Here is a 22,366-nt window from a genome sequence, read left to right on the forward strand (position 1 = left end):
GGAGGAATGGGCAAAAATCCCGGTGGTAAGATGTGGCAAGCTCATAGAGACTTATCAAAAGCGACAAAGCTGTGATTGCCGTAAAAGGTGGCTCTACAAAGTATTGACTTTAGGGCGGTGAATAGTTATGCACATTGACTTTTTCTGTTATTTTGTCCTATTTGTTGTTTGCTTCACAAACAAAACAAAACAAAACCATCTTCAAAGTTGTGGGCATGTTCTGTAAATTAAATGATGCAAATCCTCAAACAATCCATGTTAATTCCAGGTTGTGAGGCAACAAAACATGAAAAATGCCAAGGGGGGTGAATGCTTTTGCAAGGCACTGTATATATATATATATATATATATATATATATATATATATATATATATACACATATACATATATATATATTTGTGCTCGGAATTTCTAATACGTAATGGAATGTAGAAGGAGGAGCAAAGTTGGTTGAGGTGTGCCGAAACCAACGTACGAGTAGGCCTGTAAAAAGAGGGCCCACAAAGGTGAAATGTATATTTAGAAGGGTGTAGGTGGGTGAGGACAAACAGCTTGAACGGCAAAGGTAAGTAGGGGGGTAGGGTTTAAATAGGGTCATAACTCCTCCAACAAATTCAGGCCAAATGGCCTTCCAACTTGTGCTCAGAATCTTTAATACATAATGGAATGTAGAAGGAGAAGCAAAGTTGGTTGAGGTGTGCCGAAACTAACATACGAGTAGGCCTGGTCGAGGAATATAAGTGTTGTATATTGAGGATTTCCAGCGTCCCAGTCTCTTAATGATGTGTACCAGAGTGTTAGTGCTTGAAGCCGATGATGCTGCGCCTATACAAAATGAGTGACCAGAGAAGGAAGACCTTGATAGTAGGGTTCTGATGTGTGAAATGAATTTACCTGTGGTGAGTGGGTGCCCTTGGAGTAGTGGAGTGTCTGGTGAGTGCGTGCGAGACAACAGGAGCAAATCCAGAATATTTACTGGGCACCAAGATTCTCGGTAGGGAAGAGGGGAATGATAGTAGGATAGGCAGTGAGATTAGTTTTAGTAGAAGGTAAGGAGAGTATGTAGTGGTCATCTACTTTATTTAAGTGAGAAAGTTTAAGACATAGAGCGGTATCTCCTTGACGTATGACAGTGAACTCCCTAGGCTCAATGGCCCAGGCTCCACAGCAGGAACTTTACAGTGTACAGGGGCGGCAAAATGCCTCCCCTGTAAAAGTGCCGCCTGGAGCCGTGGCCCCACCGCTGCCAATGGATGGGCCGGCCCTGCCTGATATGTAAAATCATAGAATTCAACAAAGGTGTACTTTCTTTTTTCCTATGACTGTATGCATTCATATTTCAAATAAATTATAATAATTTAACATGTGTGCATTTATTTTTCAACAAAAAGAACTAGTTAAATGAAATATTGCTTGGTTAATTACTATACTTGGGTTTGCACAGTGGGTGACAACCATGGCCGGATTAACATAGGAGCTGATGGAGCTGCAGCTCCAGGCCCAGGCCCAGGCCCATGGAATAGGCCCATTAAAAAAAAAAAAAAAAAAAAAATTATATATATATTTTTTTTTTACACACTACTCTTAGGTTTGCCACCTGACTGGTATTTCATTGGCACAGCCAGTATTTGAGGCTGCCTAGCCATGCTGGTATTGCAGTAATACCGGCAATACAAATGCAGGTAAATAAATAAATGGAGATTACTCTGCAATACCAGCACCAGCCAGTAGGGGGTCACTGTGTGTGGAGAGAGGCAGGGATAGGAAGTTACAGCATATCACTGCCTCTCTCTACTACTCACTGATCCGTGGGGGAGCAGCTACACAGCACAGAGTCCAGACAGCAGCTCTACAGCTCAGGTAAGTGAGGGATGGGGGAAAGGCAGCAGGTACACATGGGGACACTGAGACACAAGGGGACACTGAGACACTAGAGGACACTGAGACACTAGGGGACATATGGAGACACTAGGGGACATATGGAGACACTAGGGGACACTGAGACACATGGGGACACTGAGACACATGGGGACACTGAGACACTTGGGGACATTGGAAAACATGGGGACACTGAGACACAAGGGTACACATGGGGACACTGAGACACTAGGGGACACTGAGACACTAGGGGACATATGGAGACACTAGGGGACATATGGAGACACTAGGGGACACTGACACTAGGGGACACTGAGACACTAGGACACATGGGGACATAGACACTGGAAAACATGGGGACACTGAGACACTGGGACACATGGGGATGCTGAGACACATGGGGATGCTGTGAGACATAGGGACATTGGAAGACACTGAAACATTGGGACACGGAGACACTATGTCCCCATGTCTCCCAGTGTCCCCATGTCCCCTAGCCAGTGTCCCTAGTGTGCCCAAGTCTCCCAGTGTCTGTGTCCCATGTCTCTCAGTGTGCCTAGTGTCCCTATATGTCCCTATGTCTATGTCCACAACTGTCCCCATGTCGCCCAGTGTCCTCAAGTGTTGGTCTCCCAGCTAGTGTCCCCTAGTCTCCCAGTGTCTCTGTGTTCCCATATCTCTGTGTCCCTAGTGTCTTAGTGTCCCCAAATGTTTCAGTGTCCCCATACCTCCCAGTGTCTGTGTTCCTAGTGTCTCAGTGTGCCTAGTGTCCCCATGTCTCCCAGTGTCCCTATATGTCCCAGTGTCCCCATGTCTATGTCCACAACTTTCCCCATGTCTCTCAGTGTCCTCAAGTGTTGGTCTCCCAGCCAGTGTCCCCTAGTCTCCCAGTGTCTCTGTGTTCCCATATCTCTGTGTCCCTAGTGTCTTAGTGTCCTCAAATGTTTCAGTGTCCCCATGTCTCCCAGTGTCTGTGTCCCTAGTGTCTCAGTGTCCCCATTTCTCCCAGTTTCCCTAAATGTCTCAGTGTCCCCATGTCTCTCAGTGTCCCCATGTCTCACTGTGTCCCCAGTATCCTAGTGACATGGGGACACACTGAGACATTGGGACACTGGGAGAAATGGGGAAACTGAGACACTGGGAGACTAGGGGACTGGGCGACATGGGGACACTGTGATACATAGGGACACTGAGACACTGGGTGACTTGCGAGACTGAGACACTGGGAGACAGGGAGACACTGGGAGCAATCCATCTATGCCACAGAATCAAACTGTGAGTAGTTTGTTGTTGATTTTACAGAATTGTCTCTGATGTCACTCCTTGTGATTTACATCATGTGATGTCATGCATAACTAATTATACCAATGATTAAGGCTGGTATTTTTTTTTCCAAGAAAGGTGGCAACCTTAACTACTCTTCACATACTCTTGCTTAAAGGAGCACTATAAGGTCAGGGACACAATCATGTATTTCTGACCCTATTATGTTAAAACCACCACCCTGGCCCCTCCTTGCCTCCCTAAATATAGTAAAATCTTACTTGTATTCAAGTCTGCAGCTGCTGGCTCTGCCTCTGAACTGACTGTCTGCTGACATCATCAGAAGTGGTGGTCTGAGCAAATTACAATACTTCCCCATAGGATTGGCTGAGACTGTCAACTAGTGCAGAGCCAGCACAAGTCCAACATAGCCCTGGCCAATCAGCATCTCCCCATAAAGATAAATTGAATCAATGCATCTCTATGAAGAAAGTTCAGTGTCTGCATGCAGAGGGTGGAGACACTGAATGGCAGTGCTGCACACTAGGCAGTACTGCTCCAGGAAGAACCTCTAGCAGCCATCTAAGGAGCGTCCAAAGGAGTTATTTTCTCTGAAAAGAATGGAATGATTCTACTTACCCGAACAAATACAATAAGCTGTAGTTGTTCTGGTGACTATAGTGTCCCTTTAAGTTTGGAAGCTTAAGAGGGATGTATGGGAACAAACTTGTGTGGACTGGCTGACAATAAAATTAGTTTAGGTAATGCAGACTTTGGTCTCTGTAACACTGTGGCATGTCCCCTTTCTTCTACACTCACTACATACACCTTTTCTCTGTCTCAGACTATATACCAGGAACTTCTGCCTGCTAGTAAGAAGGTAAGGAGACAAGTGGACCAGCGAGTGCTAGGGTAAAGTCCTTGGAAAGCATGGAGTGAGTGCATCATTAGACGCATTTATGTCAAGCTCAGGGTGCTGCCTGCATAGTATGCCCTTAGTTGGACAGCCTGTATGATTGGCAGGCAGCCTGACATGCATTCATGCCAGGCTGACCTTCCAATTCTTTGGACAAACATGCCCCCTTTTTAGGCATGTTCACCCCCTTTTGGCAGGTCTGGTCACGTGATTCGCACCAGTGGCACACCCTTTTACCCTGCACATTGACTTCCTGCTTCACTGGACACTGCTGTTGGGGGTTATGGATTTACTTGAAAGATGAAAGCATAAATTAGAGAGAGATTAGCATAGAGTATGTGTTTTCTTATAGCTGCATCCTATGAGTTTCCCTCCAGCACCATCTCCATCAGATACATGATGCTTGGGAGGTATGACTGTTTTAGTGTTTTTGGTCGATAAGATTCCGTAATTAGGCCCATCATAATTGTCAGCACCAGGCCCACTGGGCTCTTAATCCGGCCCTGGTGACAACACAAGACTTTGGTTTACAACCAAGTAAAAAGGAAATATATGGCTGCTTTGACAGCAGTAAATGGAGCACTTTGAGCAACATAACCGCTACAGACAATACTGCCTAGAGTTCAATGTCAAATTATTTAGGAACTGTTTGACATGAACAAGGGCTCTTCCCAGTGCTCACCGCTCCTCAACTGCATTATTAATGTAAATTAACTCTTCCATGCTATCTGTACCAGTAATGTCCATCCTGGCCAGCATTGATAGGCTTATCTAGTGCGCTCAGCCAATCAACCAATCATCCATTGTCATCAATGTGGGTGGATGGGCACTGCCAGTATGAATTCCATTTAATGCCACAACATTCCTAAATTAATTCACATAATACTGGGGGATGGTGCCAGGGCACTGTATGGAACATAACCACAACAGTACACAGTAAGGATTAGTTTGTGTAGTGTCCCTTTAACCTTTGATTAGAAATAAAATGTCAAGAATTCACAACTGATGTTAAACTATTGTTTGTAAGTGAATAACTTGTTTACACCTACTGCCATTAACCAGTTTTGCACGGTTTGACATAAAATGTAGAATTGTTTTGTTATTTCTCCACATTTTCCAGCGTACGCTAGTAAATAACCCAACTTGTGTCCCATTCAATGGTAGCACTCCAGTTAGTACATTGTTTTGTGGATTTCATTTTAGGCGATTCCAAAAAATGACAGTCAACAGCACTCTCTACTGGTTTATCTAAGTAATACACACATTGGTTTCTATATAGAACCCTTTCAATGCCACATTGCAAAAGAAAATCAATCATTCTCAGAGATTCCATTTAAAGTAGTTGTTCCATCAAATAAAAACAACATAGCAAGTTCAGCTCAACTTAGGTTAAGATTGGCACCTAGACTCCAAAGGCTCAGAGTGTCTGTAACAGTTGCTGAGAAAAAATTGTCATTTAAGTGGTAATAACCCCTTTGGTCCCAAATCCGTGTATTCATGGAATAAACTGAGAACCCCTTTGGTCCCAAATCCGTGTATTCATGGAATAAACTGAGAACCCCTTTGGTCCCAAACCCGTGTATTCATGGAATAAACTGATAACCTCTTTGGTCCCAAACCCGTGTGTTCATGGAATAAACTGAGAACCCCTTTGGTCCCAAATCCGTGTATTCATGGAATAAACTGAGAACCCCTTTGGTCCCAAACCCGTGTGTTCATGGAATAAACTGAGAACCCCTTTGGTCCCAAATCCGTGTATTCATGGAATAAACTGATAACCTCTTTGGTCCCAAACCCGTGTATTCATGGAATAAACTTATAACCTCTTTGGTCCCAAACCCGTGTGTTCATGGAATAAACTGAGAACCCCTTTGGTCCCAAATCCGTGTATTCATGGAATAAACTAATAACCCCTTTGGTCCCAAACCCGTGTGTTCATGGAATAAACTGAGAACCCCTTTGGTCCCAAACCCGTGTGTTCATGGAATAAACTGAGAACCCCTTTGGTCCCAAACCCGTGTATTCATGGAATAAACTTATAACCTCTTTGGTCCCAAACCCGTGTGTTCATGGAATAAACTGAGAACCCCTTTGGTCCCAAACCCGTGTATTCATGGAATAAACTGAGAACCCCTTTGGTCCCAAACCCGTGTGTTCATGGAATAAACTGAGAACCCCTTTGGTCCCAAACCCGTGTATTCATGGAATAAACTTATAACCTCTTTGGTCCCAAACCCGTGTATTCATGGAATAAACTTATAACCTCTTTGGTCCCAAACCCGTGTATTCATGGAATAAACTTATAACCTCTTTGGTCCCAAACCCGTGTGTTCATGGAATAAACTGAGAACCCCTTTGGTCCCAAACCCATGTATTCATGGAATAAACTGATAACCCCTTTGGTCCCAAACCCATGTATTCAAGGAATAAACTGATAACCCTTTTGGTCCCAAACCCGTGTACTCATGGAATTAATATCATTTTACATTTTATGTTTATTTTGAGATGAAAAATGTATGAATTCATCATAGTAAATATTTTACGTAATAAATAATGATAGTAATAAAATAATATCTTTACACAGATGTATAGTAGCTTACGGACATAAGCAGCCAACGCCGACTAATTCCGAGGACACTCCACTTTTCATGAAAACATCCGACGACAACAAAAACACTGGCCCTAGCTGAAGCCCTGATCTAATCTTGTAGAGCAATACAATTCTCTCTCTGTGTAACAAGAGTAAATAAGATACCGGTAAATAAGAATTAGCAGTAGGCCAGAAAATTAACCTGTCCTAGAACACTCCACATGGTGTGGACTACAGGGGGGCATCAAGGGAGATGTAATCCACACATCTAGAGTGCCGATAGTGGCCTACCAGTGGGCTAGAATAACCCTTCCTGTTTTCGCACCTACATCACCTACCCGTGTCCTAGAATAGCCTATTCACCTACGTCTATTTGAAATAGTGTATAGTGTCTGCAATCCATCACTATTCGCCCTCCTTCCTAAGAGGAGGAATGATGTGCACAGGGCCGCCACCAGAAATTTTGGGGCCCCTAACTGAGCTCAGGGTCTGGGCCCCTGGGGGCCCGCCTCCAAAACCGCCCATTCATACTGACATGCAGACATACATACACTGACATTCATACACACATAATGACATGCATACAGATAGACATACATTCACACACACACACACAGACAGACAGACATACACACACACAGACATACATACACACACACAGACAGACAGACAGACACACAGACATACATACACACAGACATACAGACATACACACAGACAGACACACAGACAGACATACACACAGACATACACACAGACAGACATACACACAAACAGACATACACACAGACACACACACAAACAGACATACACACAGACACACACACAGACATACACACACAGACAGACAGACACACACACACACAGACAGACAGACAGACACACAGACATACATACACACAGACATACAGACATACACACAGACAGACACACAGACAGACATACACACAGACATACACACAGACAGACATACACACAAACAGACATACACACAGACAGACACACAAACAGACATACACACACAGACATACACACAGACAGACACACAAACAGACATACACACACAGACATACACACACAGACAGACATACACACAAACAGACAGACACACAAACAGACAGACAGACATACACACAGACAGACATACACACAAACAGACAGACATACACACAAACAGACAGACAGACATACACACAGACAGACAGACACACAGACAGACAGACAGACACACATACACACAGACAGACAGACATACACACAAACAGACAGACAGACATACATTCACACACACACACACACAGAGCCACCCTCCTGTTTCTTACCTTGTCTTTGCAGGAGGGTGGCTGGCTGGGGCTGATGGGACTGTCAGTCGGCTGGCTCTCCCTCTTCAGTGTCGGGCGGGGCTCTCGCTCTTCATTGTCGGGCAGGCGGGCGGGCGCTCCCTCCTCCCGCGCGGAGTGAACTGGGAGGAAGTGACCACTTCCTCCCAGCAGCACTTGCGCTGCGGCGGCAATTTATTTTTTAAAGGGGCCCGGTCGCGCTATACCACGGCCACAGCGCTGACCGGGCCCCTGAAGATATGGGGCCCATCGGGTGGCACTAAGGCCACCCGATGGGCCCCATCAGCGTGCGGGCGCCGCAGTTCCGCTGCTACACGTGGGGCCCGGGCGGCCGGGCCCCCCAGGGCCGCCGGGCCCGTGACAACCGTTATGGTTGTCACCCCCTGATGGCGGCCCTGGATGTGCATGTTGTTGTTTGTTACAGAATGTCAAAGGCAGAAAATACTGTGACAATTGATTAGTTTGTTTTTCCTCCAGTTTATGGTTTAGTTTAATGAATAAACCCCTTTGCAATGACTGGTAAAACCTTGGGATACACATACATCACTGATGAGCACAGGCTGTCAGCACTGGGCTTGTTTTCCCATTAGCAGAGTGTCTAGCACTGGATAGAATTACAAAACATTTAGTGTACACCAAGGTCTTTCTGGGTGCACAGTCTCTCAGAACTCTGGCAAGGATTCTTCAGTTGCGCCATAGGAATGAGTTAGCAGATACTTTCAGAGTGTTTCGGATACTTCTCAAACAAAATTAGCAATAAAGGCAGTGCTAATCACTATAACCCAGTGCATGTAGGCAGTGCTAATCACTATAACCCAGTGTACGTAGGCAGTGCTAATCACTATAACCCAGTGTACGTAGGCAGTGCTAATCAATATAACCCAGTGTACGAAGGCAGTGCTAATCACTATAACCCAGTGTACGTAGGCAGTGCTAATCAATATAACCCAGTGTACGTAGGCAGTGCTAATCACTATAACCCAGTGTACGTAGGCAGTGCTAATCACTATAACCCAGTGTACGAAGGCAGTGCTAATCACTATAACCCAGTGTACGAAGGCAGTGCTAATCACTATAACCCAGTGTACGTAGGCAGTGCTAATCACTATAACCCAGTGTACGTAGGCAGTGCTAATCACTATAACCCAGTGTACGTAGGCAGTGCTAATCACTATAACCCAGTGTACGAAGGCAGTGCTAATCAATATAACCCAGTGTACGAAGGCAGTGCTAATCAATATAACCCAGTGTACGAAGGCAGTGCTAATCACTATAACCCAGTGTACGAAGGCAGTGCTAATCACTATAACCCAGTGTATGTAGGCAGTGCTAATCACTATAACCCAGTGTACGTAGGCAGTGCTAATCACTATAACCCAGTGTACGTAGGCAGTGCTAATCACTATAACCCAGTGTACGTAGGCAGTGACAATGACTAACCCAGTGTACGAAGGCAGTGATAATGACTATAACCCAGTGTACGAAGGCAGTGATAATGACTATAACCCAGTGTACGAAGGCAGTGATAATGACTATAACCCAGTGTACGAAGGCAGTGATAATGACTATAACCCAGTGTATGTAGGCAGTGACAATGTTTATAACCCAGTGCATGTAGGCAGTGACAATGTCTATAACCCAGTGCCTGTAGGCAGTGACAATGTCTATAACCCAGTGTATGTAGGCAGTGACAATGTCTATAACCCAGTGTATGTAGGTAGTGACAATGTCTATAACCCAGTGTATGTAGGTAGTGACAATGACTAACCCAGTGTACGAAGGCAGTGATAATGACTATAACCCAGTGTATGTAGGCAGTGACAATGTTTATAACCCAGTGCATGTAGGCAGTGACAATGTCTATAACCCAGTGTACGTAGGCAGTGATAATGACTGTAACCCAGTGTATGTAGGCAGTGATCATGACTGTAACCCAGTGTATGTAGGCAGTGATCATGACTGTAACCCAGTGTATGTAGGCAGTGATAATGACTATAACCCAGTGTACGTAGGCAGTGATAATGACTATAACCCAGTGTATGTAGGCAGTGATCATGACTATAACACAGTGCCTGTAGGCAGTGATAATGACTAACCCAGAGCATGTAGGCTTCTGCACACACTGTATGCTATCACGCTGCATGCCATACCAACATGAATATTTACTACCGCTCTCGTACTGCTTAACCCCTAAGTGAACCTCCAGCACCGATCTTTACTCCTCTTGACAGCATCTGACTTCTGAGGAAGCACAGAGTGCCACCAGGGAGGGGCGCTGCTGATTGGCTGAGTGGTCAGCTGACACTCTCCGCTAATCAATGGCTTCCCATTCATAAAATTATCTTGAAGACGGTACTTCTATGACTGTACCATTATATCAACAAGGATTGAATACCCTGATCCAAGGCTTGTGTAAACTGACCATGTGTATTCTGTTTCAATTTAATAATAATATTAGGCTCAGGACTCATGTTTTCATGTGTTGGATGTAATAATCTACTCTAATGTCCTGATTTTGTCTTTTGGGGGTATACCTACTCCTGCTTGCTCAAACAAAAAATAAAAAATATAATACGAATATAATCTGTGACAGCACTATACCCCACTCATTGATAACTAGAACACACTGGATCTGTATGCTGTTTAAGAATTACAGGCAATACTCGAAAAATTAGAATATCGTGCAAAAATGTATTTATTTCAGTAATGTAACGTAAAAGGAGAAACTAATATATGAGATAAACGCATTACATGCAAAGCAAGATAGTTCAAGCCGTGATTTGTCATAAGTGTGATGATTATGGCTTACAGCTCATGAAAACCCCAAATCCACAATCTCAGTAAATTAGAATATTACATGCAATCAATAAAACAAGGAGTGTACATAGAACAATATCGGACCTCTGAAAAGTATAAGCATGCATATGGACTTAGTACTTGGTTTGGGCCCCTTTTGCAGCAATTACTGCCTCAATGCGGCGTGGCATGGAAGCTATCAGCCTGTGGCACTGCTGAGGTGTTATGGAAGACCAGGATGCTTCAATAGCGGCCTTTAGCTCTTCTGCATTGTTCGGTCTCATGTCTCTGATCTTTCTCTTGGCAATGCCCCATAGATTCTCTATGGGGTTCAGGTAATGGCGAGTTTGCTGGCCAATCAAGCACAGTAATCCCACGGTCATTGAACCAGGCTTTGGTGCTTTTGGCAGTGTGGGCTCTGCTGGAAAATGAAGTCAGCATCCCCATAAAGCTTGTTTGCAGAAGAAAGCATGAAGAAGTGCTCCAATATCTCCTGGTAAACGGCTGCGTTGACCCTGGACTTAATGAAGCACAGTGGACCAACACCAGCAGATGACATGGCACCCCAAATTAACACAGACTGTGAAAACTTCACACTGGACTTCACGCATCTTGTAGTGTGTGCCTCTCCATTCTTTCTCCAGACTCTGGATCCTTGGTTTCCACAATAGATGCAAAAGTTGCTCTCATCAGAAAAGAGGGCTTTGGACCACTGAGCAACAGACCAGGTCTGTTTTTCTTTAGCCCAGGTAAGGCGCTTCTAACGTTGTTTGTTGTTCAGGAGCGGCTTGGCAAGAGGAATACGACATCTGAAGCCCATGTCCAGGATCCGTCTGTGTGTGGTGGCTCTTGATGCACTGACTCCAGCCTCAGTCCACTCCTTGTGAAAGTCCCCAACATATTTGAATGGCCTTTTCCTGACAATACTCTCCAGGCTGCAGTCCTCCCATCTGCTTGTGCACCTTTTTCTTCCACAATTTTCCCTTCCACATAACTTTCTACTAATGTGCTTTGATACAGTACTTTGGGAACTTCCAACTTCCATCGCAATTACCTTTTGAGGCTTTCCCTCCTTATGGAGGGTGTCAATTATGGTTGTGATGATTGTGATTCCTACTAAACCAGACTGAGAGACCATTTAAAGGCTCAGAACCCCTTTGCAGGGGTTATGGCTTACTTAGCTGATTAGAGTGGGATACTGTGAGCTTAGAATATTGCACCTTTTCACAATATTCTAATTCACTGAGATTGTGGATTTGGGGTTTTCATGAGCTGTAAGCCATAATCATCGCACTAGGGGACACACTCTTTACACATAAAGCACTTAAGCAAGTGCTTGGAGTGTTCCTTTAATATGTACGGTGGTCCATACATCAATAAGACAAAAACACAGTATAAACACACATACTTCACAAGATCCAAAGCTACTTACAGAGGTAACGGATTATCCTTTATTTTATAAGTCTAGGAATCCTTTTAAAGTCACGTACCGCAGACATGTTAGCAGTCTTGCATTTCTGCAAATTCACTCCATTGCAAATGCTGGTGATTAGCACACTTCCCACAATCAGCAATCTATAGCTGTGTAAACAGATTGTGGCAAACCTAAAAATCCAGGAAATTGAGAAATTACTGGGGTTTACGCGGTGTGATAACTGACGACTATCTGCTTGGATGCATTAAGATTGAATGGAAGAGTTTGATATTAGCCCTGAACATCTTATTGCACCAATGTTTTTTTTGTAATTCAATAAAGAGTTTATTCACTAAGCAGGATTGAGTTCATTATAGAATTCAAAATTCAGCCCAAAATAGCCAATAGATGGATTTGGAGTGGGTAAAAAAAAAAATCCAACTCCAGAACTTGGCTGGAATTTTGCATTTTCATTCTTTATTCGTTGAACGCTTTAGTAATAATCTTATCGAACCACAGAAAACAAAAGCTGGGATTTTCCTAAGTGAACTAAAAAACTGAATTCTGTAAATATAACTTCAGATTAGTTGAACATACAGTTTATGCAGCCCTGGCCACACCTCCCTGCATGTGACTTGGACAGCCTTCCTAAACCTAGATGTTCAAAGTCAGGGATATGCAACCTTTTAGTCGTACTGTGTCAAAAAAAATAAATCTTGAAGTCCCTTGGAGTGCCAGTCCTGTATTTTTTTTTTTTAAACTCATGTGTGTATGCTGCCGTATTCTGCTTGTGTTATTTATGGGTGTTGCAGTTGCTTTGTAGCGTTGTATTTGTTATGTATGTGGGCTGTTATATTGTATATGTACATAAGCAGTTTTTTGCATTGCGTATGATACAATTCTACAAGCAGCCCACATTCATATGGAAGTGTGGCAGATATGTTTGGTGGTATGTGTATGTGTATGGCTGCTTGTGGTATTGCGTGTATGTGGATTGTCAGTGGTGTTGTGTTTGGGGGGCACTGTTTGTATTATTTGTATGAGGGGGAGCCTTCTTCAGCAGTTCAGTGTATATCTAGCAGTGTGGGTCACTTCCCTGAGATCCAGGGAGGACTGGCCTGACCAGGTACAACCTACAGGTCAAGGGCAGGAGCTGCTGCAGGCTGCAGTGCAGATTCCTGTTCACACGTGCTGGGAGAAAGTGATCTGAGATCACCTACTCTAAGTGCTGCAATGCATAAATTGAGGATTGCCCCTCACTACCATCAGTCACCGCTGAGGTTGCACTAGCAGATATGTGCTCCTAATAGGCCACAGGCTATTGGGCTCTAGCAGCCTTGAGTGCCGTGCAAAGGCACCTCAAGTGCCATCCATAGCACACATGCTATGCCATGGGTTGCTGACCCCTGTTCTAGGAATATATTTAGACATTTGTGTCATTGGGGGTATATCTAAAAAACGCTTACTGAAGCTGTAGATCTCTTGTCTACTGCCTGCACAAGCCCTCCCCTTCTAACCACGCCCAGATTTTCTATGGCTGTCCAATCACAGAATTCACAATACAGCTCAATGAGAAGTCTTTGCAAGGCCGGTGCTCTGAGGAATTGCTGCCTTGCGGCAAAAATCTATTTAAACATTCATTAAACAAAGAATACTTAAACTTCAGCCTTTTTTTATAGAGATTTTTTTAGGCTCAATGAACTCCAAAGAATAAATCATTCCTTATCTTTTAACGTCTTAAGATAACCAACATAGCACCCGCTGTCCATTAGTTGGCGCTACAGTCCAGATGTCAGGTTCCTGTTCCACCATCCAATGGTGGTTCCCACTTCTGAAGCCAACCAGCACAGTTGACCATAAGGTAGGAGGGCAAATAGCCCAGACTGTCAGGTCCACCTTTCAGCATCAGTGACATTTAATGAAACACCGGAAATCTTCCCCCAGCCTCCCACTGTCCCAGTCAAACTAACACTCACCCACCAGTGGGAAGTATGAATTGATACACTTTTGACATTAAAATCAGTTAGGCGACACTTTGCTGGTGTAAAGTTTTTTTTGTTTTGTTTTTTTGGTAGAGAAGAGGACTTCAGCTTCATGTTAGATAACAGCAACCGTATGGCAATCATGAAGCAAAATATATTAAGTGCACAGCATTTTAACCAAAAAGGATACATTTTAAATATGACAAACACGTTAAGGACTACTCAAAACATTGAATTAATAATTATTCTACAGTCCCCCTTAACGTACACAACTGTAATATTGGTTTGCAACCCTGATTTCCAGAACTCAATCTCCAGACTCCTAGCACACCACCACAGACCAGCAAAAGTGGTAAACAATTGAGGTCACTTGTGGCAAGCAATCGTTTGCAGTCAAGAGGCACATGATTACACAATAATGCAACGTCCCTGGACATTATCAAGTCATAAGAAAATAAAAAAAAAGGTAAAAATTGTAAAACACACAGTATTAATGTTTAGTTTCCAGTGCTTTGTTCTATTGTGATGATCTACTCTGTTCCAAGCGTAATTGCACAAAATGTGATTTATACTTTAAAATGCAAATTGCGGAGAAGTGACAGCAGAGTTGAGAAGTTGTTTTCCACTTTGACCTAACATTTTAAATTACCTTGTCAAATGTTCCCAATTCAAAGATTATGGCCGAATTGGAGAATTCTTCCAAAACAACTATTTGTCTCAATTTTTCTATTTGGATTTAGTTCACAAAAATGTAGTGAGTTTAGGGAATAATCCTCAGTATGAAAAGATTGAAGGTCTTCTCATTTACTAAACCATGGTGGATATGGGCTTATTTAAACTTTAATGTTAGCAGAAGTTAAATAGTTAGAAATGTGAAACTGTCACGTGGAACATGACATTAACCCCTTAAGGACCCATGACATGTGTGACATGTCATGATTCCCTTTTATTCAAGAAGTTTGGTCCTTAAGGGGTTAAAGGGACACTATAGTCACCAGAACATCTACAGCTTATTGAATTTGTTCTGGTGTGTAGAATCATTCCCTTCAAGCTTTTTGCTGTAAACACTGTTGTCAGAGAAAAAGCAGTGTTTACATTACAGTCTAGTGATAACTTCAATGACCTCTCGTTACAGCTTCAGGCTTGAATACAGTAAGATTTTGCTATATTTATGGAGGCATGAGGGGCCCAGGGGGGCTAGATGGTGGTTTTAACACTATAGGGTCAGGAATACAGGTTTGTGTTCCTGACCCTATAATGATCCTTTAACGGCGAAAAGACGATGAGGTTTTAGAATGCACCTGTTATAGTCCTGCTTTCATCTTGTTCACATACAAAAATAGTGTATACATTACAACTAAAAAAAAAATACTGATACACGAATATTCAAACACCACATTTTTGCAAATGAAATCCTAATTTTGCCATTAGGATATAATTCGCTAAAACTCCTTGATCAGTGATTAAGCCAGAAAATGTATTGTTTGTTTACTATCAAAATACATATTATTCTTAAAACTAAAAACAACTTATTTTAATCTTTTGCCTTTCAAATGAGAAATAATCATTTGCATACTCTCCTTTTTTTTTTCAAACTCTCTGACCAGTATTTAATAAAAAAAAAAAAAATAAAGTTTATCGCGGTCAAGAGTTGCAGAATATGTACAGTTTTTTGGAAAATACAAGATGATGTACCTACTGTGACTAATGCTCTCCTGATAATGCAAATTAGATAATCAGTAAGTTTCGGATACCATTTTCTGTTTTGGTGGTTCAGGTTGTGAATAATTATCCTTTTTGTAAAACACATTCAAAGCTTAGACATATTATGGATCTATGAATGCAAAGTAGGGCTGCTGACAGATATACCTTCAATTTGGTCCTTGCCTCTATAGAGACAAATGACAATCTTCTCTCCCTTTGATCATCTCCTTTCAGGCAATAAGTGGATTCCCTAAAAGACTGTAAACATGCCGAATGTTATCAATATCCAAGAGAATAAAAAAAAAAAATTCTAACAGAAAGCTCTAAAAACAGGATCATTTATGGAGCTTGAGATACTAAACTCATAACTAAATGTATGAGCCTCAGTAAGTGCATACCTTTAAACTGAAGGCACTAGTCTACCTTGTAAGTGCCAGTCAATAGGATCCCATTCTACTATAAGCTAAAGTATGTAACGTCACTAATAAGTGTATGTAATTTGCTCACTTTGTGGCACCGTGGGAGATCTTCCTTCTTGGATAATGAATATTTTCCCAGATATCCAAAGTCTGGTCGTACAGAACAATTATGACACATCACAGTGAGATGTGAAATCAACTTCACACATGGACAACACCAACTGCAAATCCAACAACTCATCCTTGATTTTGCCACTCATTACAAGCATTTATGAGGTGGAACAAGCCACAGCCAACATATCACCCATGAAGAAGAGAACTGTGTTAGCTGAATGAAGCACGAAAAAAAAATCCACACGCAGTTGACCGAGTAAAGTTTGTGCAACGCTAATTTCACATTAACAGGACAGGAGATTAATATGCCCCTTTCCCGCCCACACAACATCCCACCCCACGTCATACCCACATGACCGTCTCTTTCCCCCAAGTCGGTAACTACAAATACATTGGCACATACACTTTTCCACACCTCGCACTAGTAAAACGAGGGGAGTGATTATGGGGAGGCAGATATGAACACAAAGAAGGAAGTGGAGTGTAACAAAATGTAAGTATTTTCTTTTTTAGGTCACAAGACAGGAATTGAAGGAAAGGATTGTAGTTGCAGGTCGGTGGTTGTAGAGTGTAGTGAGCTTCAGGACATGGTTAAGGAAAGGCGTCGTCACAGAGTCTGTGGTAAGAGGCCACATGTGGGTGGAGAAGTTCCATGGTTCCTGCCCGGTAGATTTTTAACATCCTTTAAAGTCTAGATATTTTATGAAGATGGCAAAATTGAAGAAGGCAGTTACATATATAAATTGCCATTACACTATGGTCCAGATAACTGCCCTGACTCCATCCTTGCTAGTCTGTAAACTAAAGTGAAAGTGAGAGAGCGCCAGAGAGAGAGAGAGAGAGAGAGAGAGAGAGAGAGAGATAGAGAGAGAGCGCCAGCGCGAGAGAGCGCGAGAGAGAGAGAGAGCGCGAGAGAGAGAGAGAGAGAGAGCGCGAGAGAGAGAGAGAGAGAGAGAGAGAGAGAGAGAGAGAGAGAGAGAGAGAGAGAGAGAGAGACACAGAATAGCTCAGAGAGATATTAAAATGAATTGACAGCTGGAGAGAGATTACAAAACAAAGACAAGGAGAGAAGTGGAGAAGGCAAAACTACTCGTAGAAATGAATACATGAAGTTTGTTAAGGCACTCCCCCCCTATTTAAATAAATATATACACTGACCTCCCTTCCACCTTCCAAAGGCCTTAACTTCTGCACCAAAAGTGGAATGTTTTCCAAACAAAATTCAAGATTCTACAATAAATCTCGTGGCCAAGCCGCTCCTCACTTTAAATGTATCAGTGGAATACCGGCACCAAGTTTACCATAATCTCACCTTAATATTTCGTACATGTGCTCTGTTCAGTACTGGTAATAAGTTATTTATCTTAATTTATAGCAGTGCTTTTTCACCTACCAGCAAATTGGTGGGGGTTTCTTTTTATATATTCTCTCAATATAATTCGAGTTTATGGGGCTTATGCTTTCCCCTGTTCTCTTAATCTCCTTTTACTCTGCATAACAAAAACATCCCTTTTATCGTGTTCCTTCTCCACCAATCTCTTTATTGTTAATCTCTCTCGCTCTGTTTTTTTTTTTGAAGGTCATCCTATTCAACCTAGAGATGATATTCCATCATATGGATCCCTTATCTCCCCATCTAATGGGAATTTGCTCATATATCTTCCGATTTTCTTTGTCTTCATTTAGTGTGCCGCTGTCCCATGTTGAAATGTTCTCTATATAAATGTACTTCTCCTCTCTCTCTCTCTCCTTGAAGAATTCATGGTGGTCTCTCGCTTTCATTTTATGAAATTAATCCTTTTTTCTTTGTCATTTTTAACAAAATGTCTTTCTTTTTCCCCTTTTTTTGTTGGGAACAACATTAGTCCTTTTCCACTGAAGGCCATAATGTTCTATGTTTCTCATTACAAGGTCCCCTGTGTCTATTCTCTTTTGCATGGGGGTATCCTGGCCCAGGAAGGTAGGAAAGGATGGCGGAAATGGGGTCAATGCCCCCCCCCAGGTTCTTTCCCTGGGCGTTCATTTGACATTTGCGAGAAGGCATCAAGCATCAGCCCCCGTACTCGATCGGTTAGATCAGGAACATCATCAGGGGACAACCCACGGGTGGAAACTCCTGGGAGGATTCGCACTGTACATTTTCCTAAAAATAAACATCATGCACAGAAAAAAGAGAATGTAAAACCGCTGCACCGAACACGGACTTCCAAGCAAGACAGCCAAGCCCAACACATCTCTTAGCAATAATTTCACACTTATGATCTCTTACCTGTTGTAAATTTTTTCTCTTTCTTACAATAGAAATCCTTATAGGAAGACATAACAACTGGTATGACAGGGACCTGAAAATGAAAGTCGTATTGACAGAAAAAGTCAGATTATAAGATTCAAAAGAGGATTTGGGGTGAAGAAAAAAAAAAATGAACGCACATAGAAAAGTTGAAGGAAAATGTAAAAGTTTGAGATTCACTTCATGATCTAGGACAGTGATAGGTAAGATTGACGCCCAACATTGTGCTCAGCAAGAAAATATAGTCCATACCCACCCTAGATAAGGGGTGCCCAAGAGGTAGATCCCAAATGTTGTAGAACTACAACTCCCATGATGCTTTGCATGCCTATGCATGCCTTTAGAATGGCAAATCATCATGGAAGCTGTAGTTTTAAAACATTTGGGGATCTACCTTTTCGGTACCCCTAATCTAGGGTGTCAGGGTTAGCCATCATTGTGGTCAGGTATAAGACAGAAAGAGGTAAAAAGTACATGATGGTGCCTGTAAAGAGAGGTTGTCGAGAGTGAAAGATAAAGTGTCAAAGCGGACAGTATGCCCATTAAAGCAGCTCTTTACAAAAATAAACTTTATTTAATCAGCTTCTATATAGCAGAATAGCAAACTTCAGACATCATGGGCAAAGGGAAACAATATAGCTACGCCCTGATACTGTGATAATAAGGTGAGAATTATAAATACAGGCATGTACTAAAGAGGGGGGGTATAATCATTAAGACACTGGGGGCATAAGAGTGGGGTGAGTCATTTCCATTTTTAAATAATTATTAAATCCAAAATGGCTAGCAAATCTACATGATAATACTTGCTACATAACACTCAATTACCTATTAAAAGGGACACTCCAGACCCCTAAAGCACTTTAGCTCGCTGAAAAGCTTTATGTGTGAAGAGTGTTCTTTGTTGCATTTTGCAAAAAGTTCAGATTTCAATAGAAGTTAACGGATTACACCCCCCATGGCTTTCAAGAAGACAACAGGTCTTATTACTTCCTGGTTTGTTTAGCTCAGTGAAGCTTAACTCAAGAGGCAGCAATTCCCAAAAGCACCTGCCTTGCAAAGACTTCTCACTGAGCTGTGAGTGGGCAGCAACAGAATGTCTTGGCAGGTTAAAAAGGGGGTGTGGGGAGGTTGCAAAGGCGGCAGACAACAGAACTGCAGGTTTTTCAAACCATTTTTAGATATGCTGCTCTAATGAGAAGATGCATAATTAAATGCACGCATTTGTTCTATTTGAGGCATATCTAATAAACAGTGTTTTTTGGTTTAGATTTATTTTGCTTTTGGGGAGTGGCGTGTCCCTTTAAGTTGTGTTCTTTTATCTCATGAGAGCCCCACTCCCACTTACCTGTGCTTGCACGGCCAGGTGAAATGCTCCCCGTTTGAATGCCAGTAGGGACCCACTGTGGTTCCTAGTGCCTTCTGGGAAGACCCAGACCCGCACCTGAGCAGAAGAAAAGGGAAATCAATGTAATGTAAGATTTAAATAGAGTTTTAAAGCAAAGCCATTTCCATCTTTATATTCTCTCGCTATCCTTTTCTGTAAATACATTTCTGAAAATACATCAAGGGCACTTATCCTGCTGCAAGCTAGGGTTATAAACTTTCTAGTGTAATGGACCTTACACCACCATCTTACTGTCGGTATATGATGGTGAGGAGAGCTGATCACACCTCACTTGTGCTGCTGTTAAAGAAAAATGACTGTGAAAGGTCAACCAGCTCCTTATCCCAATGATAAAGCCTGTATGCCCCATCTGCCCCATTTGCTCACATCCTCTTTCAGCATTGTCTCGGCTGCCTCTGACATCACACTGATGGCATCGTCTGTTTTTTTGCGGTTGATGAATATGACGCCTGCTAGCCAGCACGCAAGTCCAGCTGTACCAGCATACATCAGCTCTCTTTTGGCGATGGGCACACAACGCCCCGGCAGGATCTCCATCATCCCTAGGGGCAGAAAGGACAAAGTGTATACAGTAAGATGCTTTTACCTTCACAATGCCTATGCTTACCTTTCCTGTATGGCATGTTTGCTGTTCTCCTATCTCAAGATAATCACACACACTTGTTTTCCGTTTAAACTACTTAGTGTATTTTACCGCTCTCTTAGCTCTTACATTTTCCATTCATGGCTATGACAAACTATAATTCTAATTTTTTAATTAATATTTTCTTTGTCATAGTGATATTAAACTTCTCATCCTTTCCAGCCTTTAACACTTAATCTAGTTTTGTCCATATTACAACTTTTCATATTTTATGTCCTCCTCAAACCATCTCATCATATTAACTGGAACATCAGATCCCAAAAAACATTTCACCATCACTTTAACCCATATTTGTCAGCTTTGGCAGAGGCTTTCCAAGCATGTTAAATTCTCGCTTCCATCAATCCTCTGCCAGTCTATGCCCCATGACACTCCCTATTCCAAAATGTCTTATGGTTTAACTCCAACTTACCCAGCAGATCCAGGGAGCTCTGATGGTTTGACACAACAACATATGGCTCCTTAATGTTAAAATTCTCCCAGCCTCGCACCTCAATCTTTATTCCATAGAGATACTTTATATGCAAGAGCATGAATCTGAGAACTCTATAAGAGAGAAATATGACAAAATGAATGGGAAGTATAACAAACCATAGGATACGATAGAAAAACAAACAGATATGGCTTCAGGGCAGCAAGACTTACTTCATGTTTTCCACATTGCGCCCACGAACGGCACATATAGGGATAGCCAGAATGGCCAGAGTCAGGATCCAGCCATTATAAAAGGCCATCTTACAGAAATACTTGAATGTGATACTCCATTCATAGAGGAGAGGAAAAGCCACAAGACAGACCACAAGAAGCCACTGAGCCACTGATAGCTCCATCGCACCTATGGAGATATATGAGAGGAATATAAGAGAAACCTATCCAAACAGTGCTATCTTTAATGGGAAAAGTCCATGTCAATTGAACAAAAAGCCCATAGAATAAAAGTGCTAACTGTGAGAGATGGAAGGGCCCATTTTATTACTTCAACAAGGTTTCCATTGTACTGGCTCATAACATTAGTGGCTTAGCACTGCAACACAGTAGCTGCAGTAACTAAAGGAGCACTATAGCGTTAGGAAAACAAAACTGTATTCCTCACACTATAGTATGACCATCTCCCTAGCTTTGAAGACGCTGGATGTCCTCACGCTAAACTCAGTGAAAAGCTAGGAAGCCAGTTTCTGTAAAACAGGGCAGGGGCACTCCAGCCAGACCACTTTAATGAGATCAAGTGGTCTGGGCGCCTATATTGTCCCTTTAAGTGATTCAAATCAATGGTCAAATGGAAAGGGTGCTAGCTGGGGCTGACTCAGAGCACCCTATTGTATTTATGCTCTGTGTTAAAGACATACTCACAGCCACCCGTGCTGCATGTGACTGGGAAAATATGGGGATGGGCGGGTTCTAGTAGCAAGTTTCTCAGTAAAACAAATTCCTCCTTGACACTCTTAGCACTAACTCAATCCCTCTAACCTTTGTACACACTTATTTTCTCTCTAGTTTGCCCTTTATACATAGTTTAGGAAATGCCCTTAACACACAAGCTCAGACTTACTTATTCAAAATATTGTCTACACATCCCCTATAAACCTCAAGAGGTGTAAAAATGAACAA

At 42.4% G+C, this 22,366-nt stretch overlaps 1 protein-coding gene across 2 annotated transcripts in view; it reads right to left on the minus strand.

Moving 5' to 3' along the window:
- Positions 1-17,927: 17,927 nt before the first annotated feature.
- The window catches only part of AGPAT1 (1-acylglycerol-3-phosphate O-acyltransferase 1), a 14,099-nt gene continuing 9,660 nt past the window's right edge, over positions 17,928-22,366 (minus strand). For both annotated transcript variants that reach the window (XM_063431513.1, XM_063431514.1), the window contains exons 4-9: positions 21,404-21,593; positions 21,171-21,304; positions 20,482-20,657; positions 20,056-20,151; positions 18,687-18,759; positions 17,928-18,560 (exon numbers count right to left, since the gene is read on the minus strand). In XM_063431513.1, coding sequence (XP_063287583.1) covers positions 18,403-18,560; positions 18,687-18,759; positions 20,056-20,151; positions 20,482-20,657; positions 21,171-21,304; positions 21,404-21,593 — 827 coding nt within the window. In that variant the 3' untranslated portion in view covers positions 17,928-18,402. The remainder of the gene's footprint in view (positions 18,561-18,686; positions 18,760-20,055; positions 20,152-20,481; positions 20,658-21,170; positions 21,305-21,403; positions 21,594-22,366) is intronic.

The sequence above is a fragment of the Pelobates fuscus genome, chromosome 9 (assembly GCF_036172605.1).
Source record: "Pelobates fuscus isolate aPelFus1 chromosome 9, aPelFus1.pri, whole genome shotgun sequence".
Classification (NCBI taxonomy): Eukaryota; Metazoa; Chordata; class Amphibia; order Anura; family Pelobatidae; genus Pelobates; species Pelobates fuscus.